Source organism: Sinocyclocheilus rhinocerous, unplaced genomic scaffold (genome assembly GCF_001515625.1).
Source record: "Sinocyclocheilus rhinocerous isolate Xijiao unplaced genomic scaffold, SAMN03320098_v1.1 scaffold919, whole genome shotgun sequence".
In the NCBI taxonomy this organism is placed as follows: Eukaryota; Metazoa; Chordata; class Actinopteri; order Cypriniformes; family Cyprinidae; genus Sinocyclocheilus; species Sinocyclocheilus rhinocerous.
The window spans coordinates 2,347,944-2,370,941 of record NW_015637585.1 but is presented as its reverse complement, the minus strand read 5'-3'; the positions used below and the strand labels follow the sequence as shown (position 1 = coordinate 2,370,941).

The window sequence follows — 22,998 nt, the reverse complement described above, 5'->3', positions numbered from 1 at the left end:
AAAAAGCTATTTGAAACCATTTGTTGCTCCATTAGTGCTTCACCATTAGAGCAGAACCGCTAGACATTGTTCATCTGATTTGTCAGCTTTTGGAAAATAAAATATATATACCCCGCACTGCTGTATAATACACTGGAATGCAATCAACCTGATCTTCAACTTCCAATCTGAAAAATGAACCAGAAGTATTATGAAGCCCTGTCAGATCTCACAAAAAAGTCATTTGAGTAACCAAATTGTTTCACTTTATGTAAAAATCCCAAATTTGTTTAATAAGCAGACATTGAGGGATTGAACTTCAGCCACAATTTGTATCATGTCTTTCTCAACTCATTATTTGATCAGCTGCTGAAAGAAAAGTTGTTTTTAAACACAATTTTTGAGATTAAATATCTAAAATATGTGAAAATTTTATGATTAAATATCCAAAATAATCATATTTGTTTCCAAGATGACAAATGGCACCACTCTGAATTGCATGCTGTTTGCAAAACGATTGCTAATTTTCATTGAGAGGTGGTGATTTGAGGTGACATTACCAACTCAGAGCATTAGCGATTCAACAAAGCTCAGCAGAATTCAACCTTTTACAAATGCACAGTCTGTGAATCCACCTTTTGATACTTCATTAGTAGTTTAAATGCACATTTAAATTCATTTAATAACAAAGTGACAAGAATAGCAAACTACAGTTAACACATGCTATTTTTTAAACAGTCCCACAACATCAACTATACCGCACAATATACTAAGCAGTGCACTAGTATTCCATTTCAAACCAGTTCTGATTGGTCAATTCCATGTCTGAATCCAAATGAGCTCAGCAGAAAGAAATAAAGGTTTACGATGGGCAGATTAATCCCTGTCACTAGGCTCCAGAGGAAAGCAACGCTCTGTACATTACTGGTTTGCGAGCTGGGCAACTGCAGTGTTGCAGCGATGCCAGTGAGCCAAGATGGGGTCCAGATTTACAGCCGTGTAATTGGATGTTATATAGCTTCTTAAGAGGGTCTACAAAAGACTAATCCACTTAATGACCAAGACTCATTTCCTAAATGCACGGTCTGCTGGCGAAGAGATTCCGCTTGATGAGTAAAACTGAACAAACGATGGTGGAAAGATAAGACACAAAAGACTTTTAAGGTGGTGTCGGGATAGTTAAACGTTCCCTGATGTCACGCAACCCACAGCGGTGGATGTTGTTTTCCAATAAACATATTGAAATTATAAACTAACACAATTTTAACTGGATTCAATTGTAAAACTACATGTTTGATCCTGTAAAACCTGATAACCAACAGTGACCCACTTTTGTCACGGCCAAGACCCTACATACAAGGCCATGCTGCATTCCTCAGTGACCGCGGTCATCATTCAGAGCGTTCGGGAGTCCATCATCTGTCGATCATCTTCCACCCCAGAAAGCCCCGTAATCCAGCCAAGGGCTCGTGTTTCATATGGGTCAGACGCAGATATGAGTTCATCACCTCTGTAGGGGGGCAATAAAATCCCACTTTAATTAGAGACAATATATACGTCCCGGTCCTCTGACTAAAACAGCTGTGATGAGAGAACACGTCACATTACCACGTGCAACTTTTGCGTGAGAAGCTGAAGAACAGAGAGCAATGAGACTGAAAAACAGTTACAAAGAAACGGAGAGAGAAAATCTTTAACAAGAGGGAGAAATAAATCTAACGTGTCTGCTTTGTGCGGATACAAAAATCGCGATTGGATTTGTTGCTGCAAGTGTAGCTACACATTGCTATTAAGGTAATCAAAGGTGTAGCCTACAAAAGAAGCTGTCTTGTTGGACTAGTGCTTAAGTGTTAACACACACACAGATGTGAGTTTCAGTCCAGACATTTCTAATCCCATTTCTTGTTTTGTCATCTCCATTCCTTCCCAATTTTATGACAAATCATGTTGCAACCAACTCAAACCAATCACAACATTTACAAAAGAAAGACTATCATATTGGCTTGTTGTGTTCCTAATTTAAGTCACCATTTCAAATGTTCTAAATTTCTGTTCAAAGAAATGTGTGTGTGTGTGTGTGTGTGTGTGTGTGGTTCAGGTACACCCTACCTTATGGAGACAAGATGTCCCTACAAAGATGGCAAAATCCAAAATCCTTGTTGGGACATTTTTTGGTCCCCATGAGAAAACAAGATTATAAACCATACAGAATTAAGTTTTTTAGACCTTTAAAAATGCAGAACGTTTTTTGTGAGGGGTTGGTTTAGGTGTAGGTTAGGATAAGGGGATAGATAGTACAGTTTGTACAGTGTATAAACCATTACGCATAAAACATGGAAACCCAACGTGTGTGTGTGTGTTTTGATGTTTTTTTATTATTATTATTATCTTATACCATTTCACAATGCTATTCCAATATTATTGTTTTTCACTGTGTTTATAATTTAACATATCTGCTCTCAATAAAATTAGCCAACTGAAGGTATTCTTCTGCACCATATTGAAATTAGTTATTCAATCTGCTCAAATCTGAACCCAAAAATGCTCCGTAAACAAACATATGCGAGTACAGAAGGTTAAATCAACAGCACTTAATGCTACACATCAGGAGAAAAACTAGATGTAAGCACCTGTCCAGAACTGCTGCAGACACCCCACCCCCTCCCCTCAGCAGCGTCTTTGCTGTCAGAAGGGAAACAGGTGGAGGGTGCAGAAGAACGTTTCACCAATATCTCTCTCATCAGATCGCAATTAAAATGGCTACCCCGTTATATCCAAAGCCAACTAAGACAAACAATTCCTGAGATGCCGGATGCAGTGTGTGTGTGCGCATGTGAAAACACAGAGCTCTCTGAAGGATCTGGTTAAAAGTGAGCCTGCCGATCACTGTGTTGATCTAAACATCTCAATAATCATTCACTTCTGGACTGGCCTTGATTGAGCAAGAGTCTCTGCAGTCCAGCAACAATGTGGTGAATTGTGGTTTCTGGAAAACTACAACGTCATGTACACATGTGTGTCTTTAAAAATCTTCAAGCTTGAAATGCAAATGCTAGGTTTTTAACCCACATCAGACACATTTGATTGTAAAATGGATTGCTGTGGACTGTAGGTCAGTGATAGATTAACACAATACATTAAAAATGAATGCCATCTTTTGTCATGTCTATTCAATTATTTACTGGTCTGTTACTAAAACTTAATGTACTAAATTAACTTCATGCAATGGACAATATCGTTCAAATGTTTGGGGTCAGTACTTTTGGAGTCAGAAATTATTTTATTTAATGCAAAGATGCATGAAATTGATTAAAAGTGACCGTAAAGACTTTCACACGGTTACAAAAAATTCTATTTCAAGTATACACTACCAGTCAAATGTTTTTGAATAGTAAGATTTTTAATGTTTTTAAAGAATTCTCTTCTGCTCACCAAGTCTGCATTTATTTGATCCAAAATACAGCAAAAGCAGTAATATTGTGAAATATGTTTACTATTTAAAATAATTACTTTCTATTTGAATATATTTTAAAATGTAATTTATTCCTGTGATCAAAGCTAAATTTTCAGCATCATTACTCAAGTCTTCAGTGATCCTTCAGAAATCATTCTAATACACTGATTTGCTGTTCAAGAAACATTCATTATTATTATTATTATTATTATTATTATCAATTTTTAAAACAGTTGAGTACATTTTTTCAGGATTATTTGATGAATAGAAAAATCCAAATATCAGCATTTATCTGAAATAAAAAGCTTTTGTAATAGCTTTTGTTATAGAAATTAATACTTTTATTTAGCAAGGATACTTTAAATTGATCAAAAGTGATGATAAAGACATTTGTAATGTTACAAAAGATTTCTATTTCAGATAAATGCTGTCCAAAGAAACCTGACAAAAATTCTACTCGGCTGTTAATAATTAATAATTAATAATAATAAATGTTTTTTAGCAGCAAATCAGAATATTAGAATGATTTCTGAAGGATCATGTGACTGGAGTAATGATGCTAAAAATTCATAATTGAAACCACAGGAATAAATTACATTTTAATATATATTCTAATAGAAAGCTGTTATTTCAAATAGTAAAAATATTTACAAATTTTACTGTTTTTGCTGTACTTCGGATCAAATAAATGCAGGCTTGGTGAGCAGAAGAGACTTCTTTAAAAAACATTACAAATCTTACTGTTCAAAAACTTTTGACTGGTAGTGTATGCTGCTCTTTTGAACTTCAAATTCATCGAGAATCTTGAAAAAAAAAATTGCAAAAAATAAAAAAATTAGCCACTGTTTCCAACATTGATAAGAAAGTTTAGAGTTGAGCACTAAATCAGAATATTAGAATGATTTTTGAAGCATCATGTGACACTGAAGACTGGAGTAATGATGCTGAAAATGTATACTTCATATTGAATTTATATCAATTATAATAATATTTCACAATATTTTATTTTAATACATTTTTAATAAATGCAGCCTGGGTGAGCATAAGAGACGTCTTTTTTTTTTTTAAACAAAAAAACTATTATTTCTATTATTGTTTAATAATAGCCCTAAATACTGACTGACAATAATCAAAGAATTTCACTGTGCTTAAAACCCTGGGAAAAGTCTGGTCAGGTTTTGAGTACATATCAGATTGAACAGTTGGAAAAAGTGAAAGACTCAGAAAAGGGCAGAAACGCTAAAGTAACGAGGACTGATGATCCCTTAATTCCAAAATAAAAAACACTTGTCCCTTCCAGCTGAACACTTTCTTCTAGTTCCAGCTGTGCAGACATCTCAAACAAGTTCTGTGATGATTGCTGGCAGGTCGTTCTCATGAAAGCTTCACCATGCTGTAGGAAAGACTGAACAACAGGAAATCAAAACACCATCCCTTCTCTGTCTCTCCCTCCCAGTATTAGGACAACCTAATGATGTTGGAAGAGAAAAGGAGAGAGGGTGGAGAGTTTGAGCCATGATTGGGTTTGGATCGGGTGTTCAGTTGTCCGTTTCAGTCTGAGGTAATGAAGTGAATAATGAGACATGAAGCAGCTAGACGCCAACCTAAAAGCCGTGTGAAAGCAGCCACAATGACACTCTTGAGATGATACCACTCCCTTTCTCCTCAGTCGCCCCCTGGCCTACACACTACTTGTACTCCTATTTCCTGTCATTATTTTCCTTTTAAACATCTCTCATTAGTGGTGTTTGTTAAAGTAAGCACCAACATTACTCTTAGTCATACTTGGAATTAGTAATCTGAGTGTTACATTTTGGTGCACAACTCATGTTTCAATACACAACGACCTTGTAACACCCAAATAAACAGCCAGAACACCATATGAATTGCACAGGCAACCAACACCCTAGAATCTTGTAAGCCACTCACACATTCTTCAGAAAATATAAACTAATCTCAAACCTTTGAATGGTAAAGTAAAAATTTATTGATTTCCAATTTTCATCATTTTAGAACAAGGACTCCAGCTGATCAACCTAATAAACCAGCTTAATGACCAGCTTTCACAAGCGACACCATTTACAACTATCTACCACCAGAAGGTTCTAATTGTGATTTTCTAGGATGATTTTTCCTTCTGGAAAAAGTCATAAGTGGATGGACCAGCTTTTGTCTGCTCCAAGGTGGTCTACTAGCTTTATCATGAGACTACAAAATCAAAAGCAGGCCCATCGCCTGGTAGTCCAGTTGATCAATCACCCAGACATGATTGGACCAGCTAATGTCCATAAACAAGTTAGAATCTATGTGAAGCCAATTAACTACCACTTTAAACTAGTTTTTGAGTCCGTTTCACTTCCATAGAAAATTTTATTTACTTGTTTTCAAGGGTTGTTTGCCTCACACAATTGTTCTCATTTCTAGCATGGCTTCTACTTCTGGAAAAAGCCATATAAGTGGATTGACCATCTGGTTTTTGGAATATGGCAGCCTTTTCTGGTTCCAGGTGGCCTACTACCTCTAACTAGCCTTACCATGAAAGTCTACCAAATCAAAAGCAGGTCCACCACTTGTTAGTCCAAACTAGACCAGCTAATGTCCATAAATAATAAGCTAGAATCTATGTTAAACCATAGATTTTTGAGCCATTTTCACTTCCATAGAAAGTTTAATTCATTTGGTTTTGGGGGGTTGATTGCCTCACACAATTGTTCTCGTTTCTAGCACGGCTTCTACTTCTGGAAAAGGCCATATAAGTGGATTGACCAGCTGGTTTTTGGAATATGGTAGCCTTTTCTGGTTCCAGGTGGTCTACTTCCCTTTAACTAGCTTTAGCATGAAAGTCTACCAAATCAAAAGCAGGTCCATCACGTGTTAGTCCAGATTGGACCAGCTAATTTCCATAAATAATAAGCTAGAATCTATGTTAAACCAATTAACTACCACCTTAAAGTAGTTTTTGAGTCCTTTTCACTTCTATAGAAAGTTTAACGCGCTTGTTTTGAGGGGTTGTTTTTTTTTTGCCTCACACAATTGTTCTCGTTTCTAGCACGGCTTCTACTACTGGAAGAGGCCATATAAGTGGATTGACCAGCTGTTTTTTGGAATATGGTAGCCTTTTCTGGTTCCAGGTGGTCTACTACCTCTAACAAGCTTTACCATAAAAGTCTACCAAATCAAAAGCAGGTCCACCACGTGTTAGTCCAGATTGGACCAGCTAATGTCCATAAATTATACCATAGTTATACCATAGATTTTGAGCCCTTTTCACTTCTATAGAAAGTATAACTCGCTTGTTTTGGTTTATTGCCCCACGTAATTGCTCTCTCGTCATCTTATGCAAATGTTATACATTTACAGAGAAAATTAATTTTATTTTTCCCTCACTGAAGTGCTCAGCATGCCTTCTTTAGGGGAGGGCAGACCGCACCGCAGGTCACTCTAAATCTTTCTCTAACCTCTGTTAAACAACAAAAGCGTTCATTCTGTCCCGTACGGCAAATAACAGGCCAGCACCATTCCCTGAACACCAGCGTCCATCTCATGACAGCTGGTCAGCAGGGGCCGGATGGGATGTTTAGAATCCTCCATTCCACTGTTACCATGGGAATGACATAGCAGGTGCACTGCGTGTGAGGCTGAAGCCACTAGATTTGCTCAGAGGTACGGAATGAGCATCACTTCCTGTCCCAAGCCCACGGCTGACATCAGGCGTTGGGTTTGGGTCAGTGTGTCCGTTCAGGCCAAACTGTCTCTCTCATTCTCAATCCTTTTTATTTCTCTCTTTAGGGGACACAAGTTGTGGTCCAGGGCCAGCTAAGGAAGTAACATGGCAAGCTCAATTAGTCAATGGATAAATCTACCTTCCAAAAAGGCCAAATGATCTGTGGGAGGAGGACGTATAAGAGGAGGGGGATTCCTCGGAGACTTTAAGAGTCATGCGATCGTTGATGAAGACAAGGGAAAGACGAATAATAACAATGGGAACAAGAGAATGAAAGCCAGACAGAACGAAAGACTGAAGGAGAATGAGCGAGTGAGAAGGGTTTCCCCACAGCACAACTGGCATGACACCGCCAAGAAGGCGTCTGCTGTCACTACTGAGGAGTAATGAGGTTTTTACTGGCACTTTCCATGTATACAGTACACTTTAGTGTCCTATGAAATTTTTTTAAAGCACTGGAGGCCCAGATCCCATGATTTTTGTTGTGAAAACTCTAAAATAAAATAATGTCTTGGGTCAAAAAAAAAAAAAACTTTTACAACAATCTTTTTGAGTTATGACAACTTCTTAAAAATTATTCAAATAATAAACCATATATTTGTAGCATAAACTCACATTTTTTAAATTATTCAAAAAAGTTGTTTTAACTAATTTAGTTGTGCTCCAGAACCAATTAAAGGCACAATATGTAATTTTCGCCGCTAGAGGGCACGTATTCAAAATAAACAAATTAGAGTTATGATTACGTAACTCGCGTTACTTGTAATGCATTACCCCCAACACTGTTGGCAGGCGACACAATGACACTTTGGACACGGTCCGTGTCACTAGTTAAAATTGCTTATTTCTCTGGATTTAAATATTCTTCGAAACATTTGGGATAATGTAAGTACACAAGTCAGCAAAATATATAACACTGTTCTAGTGGTTTTTGGATATTTTAATAAAAAAATCTTACATATTGTGCCTTTAATCTGATCTTCATTTCAGTTAAAATCAACAGCTGGCATAGCACAATGCTAAATGCTAATGCTAAAAACAAAGCATGTAGCTATATTTAATGAACAAGTAAATCATGTTAATAAATTTAATCTTATTTAAAACTGTTACGCAAATTTTGAACAGTTGTCAACAGACATGCTTTGTGCAGCCAGATGGTGTAGTTAGGCTACAGCATCTACCAGCACAGGCAGACAGGGAAATGTTAGGTTTTCACCTTCTTTCACTGACAATTTGTTAACAAAGAAACAAAAAATACTTCAGACTTACAGGTAATTGCAATTCAAGAGTTGTGGCCTCTATTTTGTACCTTACTTGTGGAAAGCGCCACTAAATTTAACATGCATTGATTTTCATTCCTGAACTGTATAAACATCTGGATTCTCCTCTCGTCTGGTCTCTCCTCTCCTTTATCTAAAGTCTTTACGCAACATCCATCTGTTATTTTGCACCTCTTCAAATCTCAGAGGGAAAATGGAGGACATAATGACATAGAAACGCCCACTCGTGCACTTACACATGGGGAGAAAGAGAATTAGTCACTGTCATTATGAACCCCAGTGAGGAGACGGAGAGGCCTGACTGCTGCTCCTGGGTCTGCCTTTACTTCATTGTTTCCCTATCATTGGCTATATATCATATACTGTCACACGCTGAAATGACCTACTAAGTTTGACAAAATATGCAGTTTAAAAGCAGAGTACACTGTGTGAAATGCTGTATCCCACAATGCAATGCGCTAGACTTCACCTGTCATTTCCATATGACAAAAAGAGCAAAAGCAAGATAAACTATGTGAATTTCTTAAAAATTGTTACTTGACATTTAATCATACTGCCAGATGTTAAATAAAGAAGCAAAATAACTGTTTTTTTTAATGAAATACACAGTATGAAGTGCACTGCATAAAATAATATGTGTGTGCATGTTAAAATATTAAAACTTTACAACATACATAATCACACATACTATTTACTACAGCCTAATTTTCATTAGCATCAGATTAAACATGACATTTACTCTGACAAAGGTGCATATAGTATGTACTGATAGCTATACACTAGCATTTGATTCCTGACGCCTCTGAATCCAACCGAGCGCAGCAGAGAGAAATAAAACAAAGACAGGATCTTTTAACAAACATTCCAAACAAAGCCTTTGTCCATTAAACTCATTTTCTCACCGACTGCGACTCCACATCCCCTTTCCAATGTCTCTTTAATCCTGTGATTCCTTTCTTAGTCTGAGATGATCACAGAGAGCACAAACTATTCTTAATAACTCCTTAAATCCTTTATTAATATACAACACACCCACTCTCATGATGAAGCTAGACAATTAGAATCAACTGTCTACTGAACTTGCTGAGACAAGAACCCACACAAATGAGAAGAGACAGATTCACACACACAGCGACAGAAACCCAAACAAACACACGTGCCTTCTAACGATACTCTTATATTAATGATGGAAAACCTCAAATCATCATGCTAATTAAGTTTTACATTAAGTCTGTAATCCGATATGATGTCTGTATGCCTCAGGGTAATTATTAATCCATGATGGAGACCGCAAAACAGACGCTTGACTCTCACAATCTCTTGTATTGTTTACAGAAACTAATTCTCACAATTACTACAGATGTTATATACTATACTTTGTTCCTAAAGGGATATTTCACCCAAAAATGAACATTTTGTCATCTACTCATCCACCACATTTACCTACAAAAACAAACACCGAGACATTTTTTTAAATTCTCTGCTTATAACGAAGAAAGAACGTTCTAGAGCATTGAAACAACATGAGGATGCGTTTAACATACATTTGGGAATGCAATGTGTGCAATGCTTTATTTTCCACATTCGCACAATTTCCAGCATTTTTGTGGACAGAAGTTAATAGCATTTTAGTAGATTTGTAGTGAGTAGCATTTGTAAACTTGTTGTCACCTAAACTTAAAGGTCTTCCTGCAGTTTTGTGCCAAAATAAAAGCTTGAGGGTTTAACTCTTGCAAGTGAATAAATGTAGACATAAGTACCCTACTATAGCATAAACTAAATTAACACTTATTTAAATAGGAAATAATTATTATACTTATTATTAATTATTAATTTTTTACAGTACATTTTTATTATAATAGTAATATATTTGTGTCTTAGAGGTAATAATAATAAACATTAAAAATATATAATAAGAGAGAGAGAGAGAGAGAGAGAGAGAGAGATCTTCTCTCAAATAGTTTAGCTATTTTATAGTACAGAGATCTGAGTCCAATTTAAAGTCCCTGTCCATATGGAACGTATAGATTTCCCACCATACTAAACCTGACACCTCTCAAACCAATATCAGGATAAGGGAAGAACACTAATGAGTTATTTCTAACCAAAAATTAAACAACAAATCCTCCATAGAGTACCTGAAAAGTCCTAAATATCTATGTACTAATATTTACTATATATTAGGCACAAACAACCATCCTCACTAACCTCAAGAACAATGGTTGAGAACTCACCACAAAGACTATAGATTTCACCACTCTTTCAAACACAGACACCACACACACATCAGCATCCGTAAAAGGCAATCAGCTCTATTGTTTGAACATTCCTGATTACAGCATGTGACCTGTCGACGGCGAAACATTTTGCGCATATCTCTGCATCCAAGACACAAACATTAGAAACACTTTACTGGAATGCAATGAACAAGCTGTGCTGTCTTGTGGATGCCAAAAGAAAACGAGCTTGGAAAGACAACGGCATGATTGAAGAGTATAACCGAAAACTATGTATGTGGTTTGAACCCCCCTTGTAAGATGCAGTACGTGTGGGAGTATGTGGCCATTTCTGTGTCCGCAGATCGTGTTAAAATGAGCGTACCGTGAGCGCAGGACTGAAATAGTGTATGTGAGAGCTCATTCATTCACACCAAGGCTTGATACTCATGAATGAACTGACAGAAGACCTTAATAACAACCGGTGCTCTCTTCCAAAACACACACAAGGCTGCATACGACTGAGATTCTTTAAAGCTCCACTGCCGACTATGGTTTGGCCACTGGGTTCGACACTCGTGAGAGTGTGGGCAAGTACTCTAAATTCCCCTTCTAAAGAATTAATGCAGTAAAATCCAACCAAATCTCATATAACTAGACTTCATAGAGCATAATATAATATAATTAAGACTGAATGCTTCTGAATGTTAGCAGCTAGTTCATACTTTCCTAAAAAACACATCTGGGGCTTTAATCAAGACGATGAGAAGAGGCTTCCTGTTCACTTGCAATCAGTGCCAAAGATGAAGCTCTAAAGCAGCTCTACCAATCACAGTGCCAAAACACATTGGGGAAAAAAACATTATGCCATTTCTACCAATTAAACAAGTCAAACTACGGGCAACAAAGACAGGTACACAGAAATAGCCAACCCGCAAATTTGCCATCTCTCCATCCATCTCTCCATCCATCATTGGAGAATATAGCTTTACTACCACCTACTCTAACCCTAACCAATAGTGTTAACAAAAGCAAATGCATATACTGAAGTGATCATACTTTTTTTATCTTTTTTTCCAAGTTTTCTGCGCTCTTTTATAATGACTAGTGTTTTATGGGACTTGAACTAGAGCACTCTGCACTGCAAGTGCAGTGCTGTACCAGGTGAGCTCCCGAGCAAGTTTACTACATTAGAAAAAAGCCAAAGCAAATGTCAAAATATGTTAGTTCACAAATCATGTTAATAGGTCATAGCATAGTATTGTGCAAGGAACCATGTGAAAATAAGTCTTTATTAACAAATAACCGGCTCCTTAATCAGAATTTGTGTGAAAACAAATCAAATTAGCTGGAGTTTTACTGATACTAGTGGTCACTTCAGCTGTAAACTGTAGTGAATTGTATGTATAGGAACACTTCTGCAAAAATGTAGGCGGAGGCAGTCTTTCCAATGAGCTTATGTTGCTTTATCCATATAAACTCATCCCTAGATCCATCAGTCCATTACTCTATCTATCCATCCATTCATTTCACTTATCCATTCATCCCTCTACCATTTATCTAATCTCCCATCCATGCATGCATCTGTGTACCCTGAAAGGCGGCGGCATGTTCAGAAATGAGATATTTCAGCTCAAAGCTGTATGATCTGATGTTCTGGGTGGTGTCTCTCAGGACTGCTGCTCTGTAGCTTTCTTCCATTCTTCGCGTACAACATGATGGCCCAGCGTGCTTGCATATCGACAGGTCCACATCTACAATAAGAGAGAAAAAAGCATTTGTTAGACAGAAAAAAAATAGTGACACTATAAAGCCAAATTAAACCTGCACCAGTATCACCATTCACACACATTAATGCAACTATATATTCAGCGGTTGAGTGTTATTGAGGCTCTGCCTCTTGCATTTGGGGAGGGGGGGTGAGAAGATAGTATAATGAAAACTGATCCTCAGAAAGCTCTTGCACTCGCTTCATAGCTGCAACTTAATTACCCAGGATGCACGAGGTGCTTTGGGTCCCAGAAGACTTAAGTCAGCATTGGATTCAAGCAGTATTGAACCCCATGCCCCCATCTGCCTAGGCCTTGTGTGGGCATGTGAACTTTGTATGACCAATATCCCTACACTCCAAATACCTTGTATTTCCAATAGCCTGAGTTAACGACGTACATAAAAACAAACATAATCATCTTCTAAATAACATCACATGCTATAAAACTGTATTTTAACACACAAGTGGAATAATGGTTTCTGCATTTTCCACTGCAACCATTCCGAAATGGCTTCCAAGCTAACTTTCCGAAATGGGAAAGACCAATTATGGTGCATTCTGAAATATTCCAATTCATTGTGTCATTTGTTATTCACAACATTATGAAATGACATGAAACGTTCACTTACTGTTTCCATAGCTAATTAAGTTACATTTAAGGTTTAAATAAATTCCTCAGTTCAGCAGTTCATCATTGAATTCAGTGATGTCATCGTCCAGCTCAGTTCAGTTTAAATAGTATCTGTGCAATCAAGTCAACGATATCACTGGAAATTAAGTGTCGCCAACTAAGCAAGCCAGAGGCGACAGCTGCACGGAACCAAAACTCCATCAGTGACAGAATGGAGACATAGGCTGATTGGAAAAAACATGCCTCTAAATACATTTTTACAAAAATGCACCTATACATACAATTCACTGCATTTCCGGCTAAAATGAAATACCAACAACTTTTACTCCTTCTCACACAAATTATGATTACAGGGTAAGAATGTAAATTAATTAGTATCACGCAGTTCCTTGCAGAACTATGTTATGACCTCAAAACGCTTTTGCCATAGTGCATTTGCAAACTAATTTTAATGTTTGCATCACATAGCCATCTTCATGTGTATGGCCCTTCTGAAATAGTAAACTTGCTCAGTAGCTCACCTATATCACTCTAGTACGAGTCCAGTGAAACACAAATCTTGATAAAACAGTTAAAGGACTTGTACAAGCCAGGTAGAACGCATGTTAGTGTAGCTGGTACAATTTTTTCAAACACAACACAGCAATAACTTTTTAGCTCCACTCAACAGACATTTCATTTCCAATCTGCCACGATACATACAAAACATTGCCAGATTCACGTTCAACTGTTTGTTAAAACTGAACGCACTTTTAGTGCCACCTACCAACGATTTCACTTTAACATATTTTGATTTTAAAGAAATATCGACACAGGCACATTGTTCTATTGAGCTTGGGTTGCTTCCGCCTTGGATATCAAATATCTTCAACTAAAATCATGTCCAGTGAAAACAAACCCTAAGATACACCAAAACTAAACATTAAATCAACTTCACTAAACAAACGTCCCCAACACAAAATAAACACCTATCCAAACTAAACAAAACCTAATACATATGTGTTTAATAATGTACCATATCACCACTGATATTGTAATCCAAACACTCTGCTAATACTGTGAATAATTATTACCTTTGTTAAAGAAAGAGAAACACACAGCAAAGGACAGAGTGAGATATACAGACTGGGCTGGTCATCCATGATGACTGATGTTAAGGCTGTGACGAAGCTTCATTCCATTTCCATGCTGTACAGATGTCCACTATGCACTTTTGAGACTGTAGGTCACTACTGTGACTCATTGGACATAATTGAAGAACTTTCAGAGATTGAGTTTCAATAGCCGCGCAGGCAGACAGACCTCATCTACACCAGGAATCAGGTCATCAAATACAAGTAAAGACCACAAGCACCTGCTCTTTAGGACACCATGAATAACAGTGGTCTGATTTTAAAAACACACACACATACAGGTACATGTGATACTATCACAAGCCCACAGCTGACAAGACGAGCCTTAGGGATGATGGAAACACAGCACATATTGACCTTTCAATCAATTAAAGAAAGAAGGAAAGAAAGGAAGGAAGGAAGGAAGGAAGGAAGGAAAGAAGTCAACGATATCACTGGAAATTAAGTGTCGCCAACTAAGCAAGCCAGAGGCGACAGCTGCACGGAACCAAAACTCCATCAGTGACAGAATGGAGACATAGGCTGATTGGAAAAAACATGCCTCTAAATACATTTTTACAAAAATGCACCTATACATACAATTCACTGCATTTCCGGCTAAAATGAAATACCAACAACTTTTACTCCTTCTCACACAAATTATGATTACAGGGTAAGAATGTAAATTAATTAGTATCACGCAGTTCCTTGCAGAACTATGTTATGACCTCAAAACGCTTTTGCCATAGTGCATTTGCAAACTAATTTTAATGTTTGCATCACATAGCCATCTTCATGTGTATGGCCCTTCTGAAATAGTAAACTTGCTCAGTAGCTCACCTATATCACTCTAGTACGAGTCCAGTGAAACACAAATCTTGATAAAACAGTTAAAGGACTTGTACAAGCCAGGTAGAACGCATGTTAGTGTAGCTGGTACAATTTTTTCAAACACAACACAGCAATAACTTTTTAGCTCCACTCAACAGACATTTCATTTCCAATCTGCCACGATACATACAAAACATTGCCAGATTCACGTTCAACTGTTTGTTAAAACTGAACGCACTTTTAGTGCCACCTACCAACGATTTCACTTTAACATATTTTGATTTTAAAGAAATATCGACACAGGCACATTGTTCTATTGAGCTTGGGTTGCTTCCGCCTTGGATATCAAATATCTTCAACTAAAATCATGTCCAGTGAAAACAAACCCTAAGATACACCAAAACTAAACATTAAATCAACTTCACTAAACAAACTTCCCCAACACAAAATAAACACCTATCCAAACTAAACAAAACCTAATACATATGTGTTTAATAATGTACCATATCACCACTGATATTGTAATCCAAACACTCTGCTAATACTGTGAATAATTATTACCTTTGTTAAAGAAAGAGAAACACACAGCAAAGGACAGAGTGAGATATACAGACTGGGCTGGTCATCCATGATGACTGATGTTAAGGCTGTGACGAAGCTTCATTCCATTTCCATGCTGTACAGATGTCCGCTATGCACTTTTGAGACTGTAGGTCACTACTGTGACTCATTGGACATAATTGAAGAACTTTCAGAGATTGAGTTTCAATAGCCGCGCAGGCAGACAGACCTCATCTACACCAGGAATCAGGTCATCAAATACAAGTAAAAACCACAAGCACCTGCTCTTTAGGACACCATGAATAACAGTGGTCTGATTTTAAAAACACACACACACACAGGTACATGTGATACTATCACAAGCCCACAGCTGACAAGACGAGCCTTAGGGATGATGGAAACACAGCACATATTGACCTTTCAATCAATTAAAGAAAGAAGGAAAGAAAGGAAGGAAGGAAGGAAGGAAGGAAAGAGAAAGAAAGAAAGAAAGAAAGAAAGAAAGAAAGAAAGAAAGAAAGAAAGAAAGAAAGAAAGAAAGAAAGAAAGAAAGAAAGAAAGAAAGAAAGAAAGAAAGAAAGAAAGAAAGAAAGAAAGAAAGAAAGAAAGAAAGAAAGAAAGAAAGAAAGAAAGAAAGAAAGAAAGAAAGAAAGAAAGAAGGAAGGAAAGAAAGAAAGAAAGAAAGAGAGAAAGAATTTCAGTATTATGATATACATTGACTAGAAAATAAGGCAGACATTGATTTACCTTAAAAAATGCCAATGTAAGATAGCCATTCTTTAAGCAGCAAGAGAGAGAGAGACAGAGATTGAAGAGCTTTAAAGGGATAGTTCACCCAAAAACCCTGTCATTAATTACTCACCCTCATGTCATTCCAAACCCGTAAAACCTTTGTTCATCTTCGGAACACAAATTAATATATTTTTGATGAAATCCGAGAGCTTTCTGCAGCACCACACGCATGTGCCATGGTACTCTCGTAAACATGCATCAAAAACGGACACGGAAGAGAAGAAATTGTTGAATAATGTCGTTATTTTTTGTTTTCTTTGTGCACAAAAAGTTCTCATAGCTTCATAAATTTAAGGTTGAACCACTGATGTCACATGGACTATTTTAACAATGTCCTTACTATCTTTCTGGGCCTTGAACGTGGTAGTTACACTGCAGTCTATGCGGAGTCAGAAAGCTCGGACTTCATCAAAAATATCTTAATTTGGCTTTGGAACGAAATGAAGGTGAGTAATTAATGACAGAATTTTCATTTTTGGGTGAACTATCCCTTTAAGGCTCTATTAACTCAGCAGGAACAGTCTAATGATGCAGGAGTTGGCAGAGAATATTAACTAGGAGGCTTTTAAATAGCAAACACAATATAAAGAAGATAGTAGGCTAATGATTCTAATAAAACTATTCTAATAATGTTATTATAAAAAATTTATAAAAAATAGTTAATTTGTTAAGAGGTGGATCATAACATGCTTCAATTCTCTGCAAATGTGGAAACACATGGAGAAATAAATCTAGAACAGGGTTTTTTATTATTTTTTTAAACCTTTTAATTCAACACATCTGATAAAATTACATTTTATATTGATAATATTATTTCTAAAGACTGGTCAGAAATCATGAGATTAATTGCAATGACTACTGTCAGCACTAGTTTTTAAAAGTAAGGGGGAAAATAAATCTGCATACAATTTTATGTAAAAACTATTTAGAAAAACATTAAAAAATTAACTGTTAGATTTAGTACAATGACAATGTCAATTATGCAAACAATTACTTCACTGTGTTATCTGTACAATACCACTTTTAATATTGATATACTCACACAGTACAGCTTGATTTTATACAAGCAAATATATAACTGCCTTATTATTTTAGGAAAGGGGTAACATTCCTTAACATCAAAAAGTTTGAAAAACTCTTGTCTAGAAATCATCCGAAATCATCTCTGGCGTCGGTTTCTCTCCAAGCCTTAATTAACAGATGATGGAATGAATTCAGCCCCTGGCGAGTGAATTAGAACCCCAGCAGGTGTCTGTGGTTCTGCCCGAGTAGACACTTCCTTATTCTTCCTCCTGTCTGGGGTTCAAACTTAGCCAACCTGATCCCATAATCACCTTCAGGTGACAAAAACCGTTCATTTGATTGGCCGGATTAAGTCTTTGAGTTCGGATTTGCAACATCACAATGACCACCAGTGACCCTGGGGCCACTCTCAAAATTCCCACTACAAGTCAACCAGAAAGAGTTGTGAAGAACCCAAACAAGACATCCTCAGTGAGGACTGAAAATGTTATGGTTTATTTAGGTTAAGACTTCAGCAATTTCCTCATGCTTGAAGTGCAGAAGCAACTTTATGGGAAAGGAAAGTCATTAAAGTAGACGGCAGCTCAACTGGATTTAACCTCTGGCTCTCCTGAGGTTCTTCTCAGGAAGCTTTCGGTGCTTTGAAGTGCTGGCATACACTGGAAGCAGCAGGATATTTACCCACAACTGATGTGCTGTTCTTGGGAGGGACCATGTTGAAAGAAAACATCTCTCAAAAGGCCTGGGCAACACACCTGCATTTCTCAAAGCCACAGGCGTGCTGCTCCGGTGTTTGGCTTTGTGGAGCGTTGGCTGGCATTTGCACCCACAGTAAGCGAATGAAAAGCTGATGCTTAGGAAAAGATGGTGGATTGGGCTGAAATCAGAAGGAGAGGCAGAATCGCTGAACCTCAAGGGGATTTGCAGACACTCATACAGTACTCCAAGTTAAGTTAAAGTCAAATCTATGGTCAGGCCATACAGTAGCTTCGAAAGCCACACAATGCAGTGGTCAAACTGACCACTAGGGCCATGGCACAAGTGCTTCAAGTGTGCATTCATCATCAGTGTGCAGAAAGCATCACACATCATCTCAAACATAAACTGGTTCCAGAATTCTTGGCTTAGGTACTTGGAGTTGGGTCAAATCAGCAGGAATAGCTTTACCTGGCCTCAGTAGTTTAAACATGGCAGATATATTCCCACCTTGACCTGGCTCTTAAAACATACCAGAAATTCTTGAATCAGACTCAAAAAACTGAGCAACCACAGACACATGGGTGCTAATGTCTAAGAATATTTTTAATATAAACATTTGGTCCACTTTTAATATTTTCAGACTCAACTATTTTGATATTTCTTTATAACTTTGCATTTCAACCATATGCCATGCATATGCCATGTCTCATCACAAAACAATTTTTATATTTAGCAAGGTATTTACATATATGCCATTTATGAATGCAATATTGCATATTTAAAAATTTGAACAGCAATAAATAAAATACAAAACAAACTCAAAATATCACATATTAACTCTTTCCCCACCATTGATGGATTTTTCCATTATTTATGAGGCTACGTCCACACGAAGCCAGAGCTTTCCCTATCCGATCTTTAACGCAAGGGCGGCGTTTTCAGATTTATCCACTCTGGGACCCGGTTTCAAAAAATATCGGTTTCACTCTCCCAAAACGCCGGATCCGTGTGGATGAAGCGCCTATACGATACAAAATTTATGCGTATACAGCTAAACGCGTCTCCGTGTGGACGGGGCCTGAGACAATACTTTCCTGCCACCGGTGGATTTTTCCAAGTTTCCGTGTTTTCATTGTTATACAGTAGGGGGTGCTATTACACATCTTCTGAAAGAGTACTGAATGCCTAGATCAAACACAGGCAAAGAAGAAGAAACAAGCAATCGCATATGTAAGCAGATGCATATATAAAATAATGTGATCGAAGATTAAACAACTTATCAACCAAAACTGCTCAGCATTACCGAATGAAATGATGACCCAGGAAGTGCAAGCTTTGGGGCTGTTGATGGAAGCGATTTACTGTGTAATGTGTATGTTTTGATCATTGTTCTGAATCCGATCAGGACGTAGTCTTTTGAAAAGAGTTAAAAGTTGTACAATTATCAAGCTGGAAATTATATAGTCACAATGTAAGTCCTTGCAAGAAAACATATTTATACAAATCAAAACATTACTGAATGATTTGTAGTTTCCAACATGCTTTCAAGACTATTACAACTCATTTCAGAAATTACCAAAACCTCATCTATTTTAGATTTTCCAACTAGAAATCATGACCTGTCATTTCTGGCAACAACAATGTAGAACACATGACAGAAAACCATTTAAAACATTTTAGTTTGCAAAAAAACAAGTTCAGTGAATGTAACCTTTCTAGTGGCAGAGCAGTACTGGCCTGAAACTGTTTCACACTGGCCCTGGGTCATTCTTATGATTGAGCCTCTCAGTTAAAGGCACATAACAGTAAACAACTGAAGTCCAAACCACCCAGAAGAATGTTTCTGAGAATACACCTCCATCATGTAGTTTCAAATAAGTACACTCAAATGAATATAATCAGCGACATTTGTAAGTAATACCTGGCTCCTGTGGAGAAGTAAGGGGATTTATCAAATCTCTAAAGTGGAGCCTAATTTGAGTTCTCCACCCAAGTACTCTGCAAAGCTGTAGATGAGAGAGGAATGAAGAAAATACTAACAAGCTGGCACCTCCAATCCAATTAAAGTCTGTGATGGCATGTCAGACACATAAGGAGATCAGGGGGAGACCGAGATTGGTTCTTACAGGGTCTCAAAGACAGAACTAGACAGATTGAGCTGGTACTGTAAATGAGGGACTTTCTGGAACAAACAACCCTAGTACTGACTGAATGGAGTCTGGCATTGCTACTTCAACAGTACAACCAAAATGATAAAGCTGTGCAAGGCAAGGCTCAGGTATAAGGTGTATCTGAAGCAACTTAAAAGTTGAACTTACAAGTTCAAATTTGTATTCACTCTATTTGCGATGCAAAAATTAATATGCTTTGGCATTAACGTACAGGGTTCTGGTCGCTCTAAAAAGGTGTTTTGCTGAGAGCAGAGAGACTAAGAGGAGCGCCTGCAGGTGTTAAAGCCTGAAGAAAAGTAAATATGCAAAGACGTTTGGTCTTTCTTCTCATGCCAGAGATTGAAAGCAATGAATACACAGGTTGTTCTACACCTTTCACCACAGAACAGCGTTTACCTCAAGAGAGCCCATCAAAAAAGCATTTGATGTTCCACACAAGCATTTAAAAATGAGTGGTGGGGATACTTTACAGTGGGGCCAGTTAAAGCTATGTGGATTTGCTGTTTACATTCTGGTCACATTAGTGTATGAAGATAAACAATTCTAAAGGATATAAAAAATACAAATTAAATATAAAATTAAGAATTAAAATAAAAAATAAAAGCATTAAAAATTATGATCGTCACATTTTTATTTAAACATTATTTTATAAATTTTATTAAATCAGGGCTCGCAAAATCGCTAGCCCGACGTCCCGGGGCTACTGTGTTTTCCAGTCGGGCTACCAAAATGTATCACTGCCCTGCCCGACCGGCTATCTTGAATAGTGATATAAAATCCCTTCCTTGATTCGTGTTGTTCACTCGATAGGGGTGAAATCATAGTTTATAATTTACACGTGTTTCTAAGTCTTACCAATTTAAACCATTCATGCGCATGAAGAATTCACGTGCATCATTATATTGGATCCGTGCATTCGGTCTTAAAGGGGCAGCAGCCTATAAATACCTGCTGTTTGAGCGCCACCTGCTGTCAGAGAGTGACATTTGCGTCTCATTCAGCCCGTCTGCTGTTTTTGTTTCGTTCAGGTTTTTATGTAGTATCACAAAGTCAGACCATTTTGTTTTTGTTTGATCTAAATACCATGTATGCAGCATCTTTGTTTGGATTGTGATTAAAATACACAGGCAAAACCTTAGTTTACTTGCATGGAGAAATTTATTTTATTTGTATTATTTATTTATTTGATTTGGGATTTGTTTTAAAAATTTCAAGTTAATATATTGTTTGACATTTTCAGTTTCACAAAGTAATGTGCAGCCTTTTGGTCTGAGAAATAACAAAAGGACACCTTTTTAAAAAGCTGTCTTAAATCTCATTTTGTTAAAAAAAAAATTGTATTGTGAAATCAGCGTGAAATCAGTATCGTGAATTATATCACATCGTGAGTTGAGTGAATCGTTACATCCCTATATGCTACTAGTTTTTGCTGTGGTATCGAAGAAAATCTGAAGAATGCCTGCCCGAAGGGCTACCAGGGATTTTGAAATTTTGCGAGCCCTGTAAATCATTATATCTATCTTCTCAGTTGAAACACTATTGTTCTTCAGCTTAGATGCACAGGTTAAGCAATGTCTGGAACCAAAAATAGAAAAGGCTGTAATATTGTGTAGCTGTTGCAACCAGGCAGAAGACAGTGGTTCTTACTCAGCAAATAATCCATTCAGCTAATAGTAAAACAATGCAGGAGACATGAGGCCATTCAGACTGCTGTAAGTGACTATGGCTCACAGAAAGCAGCGGTTGTGTGTCTTTACAAGGAAAACAATCTTCACTTTGTGCTGTAACTGACTGTAATCTGTCTACCGCTTCAGCACACAAACCTCCATATGGATGACTTGACTGCCAGACACAGATAGAGGTCTCTGCAACTTAATTAACTAAAGGACTTTTTAACCCAACAGAATGGCTGGAAATCCAATACTGATTAATTAGGCCTGTGATTTAATGGTGTGGAGTGTAGGAGATTTGGACTGTCCTTTAAATATCTGATTGCAAAGGTTGCTTCATTTCATTAAACAAGTCATAATTAACCTGTCCTCTTTTTAAAGACTAGATATCATCAAGTAGCATCATGCCTGAGGAGAAAGAGTCATTTTGTTTAATTTTATGGAAAACATTCTATCTAATATGTGCTTATGTCAGATGGCCACAAGCCATGAATTAAACACAAAAACATAGACGCAATGTCATAAAATCGCTTTCTTTCAAATACCCATGCTGCTCTGGCCTCAAAAAGACTCATGGGATTAGTTATCAACACAGCCTTTTTTGAAGGAGAGCCTGGGTTTCAGAGGTGGAGATTCAGAAGGCTGCTTTACTTGGCATCTGATCTGAGAACAGACAGTCTCATGCCCTCGAATCCTGTCAGCACTTCTGAGGAAAGGAAGCGACCCCAGATTTTAACCCTATGCAACATTAAGACCTCCTCACTAAGCAACAAACAGCTCACAACTGTTTTACTGCTAGAAAACTAGGAGAGAAGGGATCTATCTAGTAGAGCCCGACCGATATGGGTTTTTTGGGGCCGATACCGATATTAGGGAGTTAAAAAAAGGCGATATATCGATATATCGGCCAATATTCTTTCTGTATATTATAGTACAATACCAGTACTATAATATACTATATAATATAATATATTATATAATATAATATACACCAGAACCTTTCCCATTCGTGTGTCCAAACATTTGACTGGTACTATATATAGAATACAGTATATACATAAACAGAATATATATATATATATAT

At 37.2% G+C, this 22,998-nt stretch overlaps 1 protein-coding gene across 4 annotated transcripts in view; it reads right to left on the bottom strand.

Annotated features, from left to right (window-relative positions):
* Positions 1–22,998, bottom strand: part of gpc5c (glypican 5c) — a 146,710-nt gene that overhangs the window by 115,273 nt on the left and 8,439 nt on the right. For all 4 annotated transcript variants that reach the window (XM_016564279.1, XM_016564281.1, XM_016564280.1 and 1 more), the window contains exon 2: positions 12,246–12,407. In XM_016564279.1, coding sequence (XP_016419765.1) covers positions 12,246–12,407 — 162 coding nt within the window. The remainder of the gene's footprint in view (positions 1–12,245; positions 12,408–22,998) is intronic.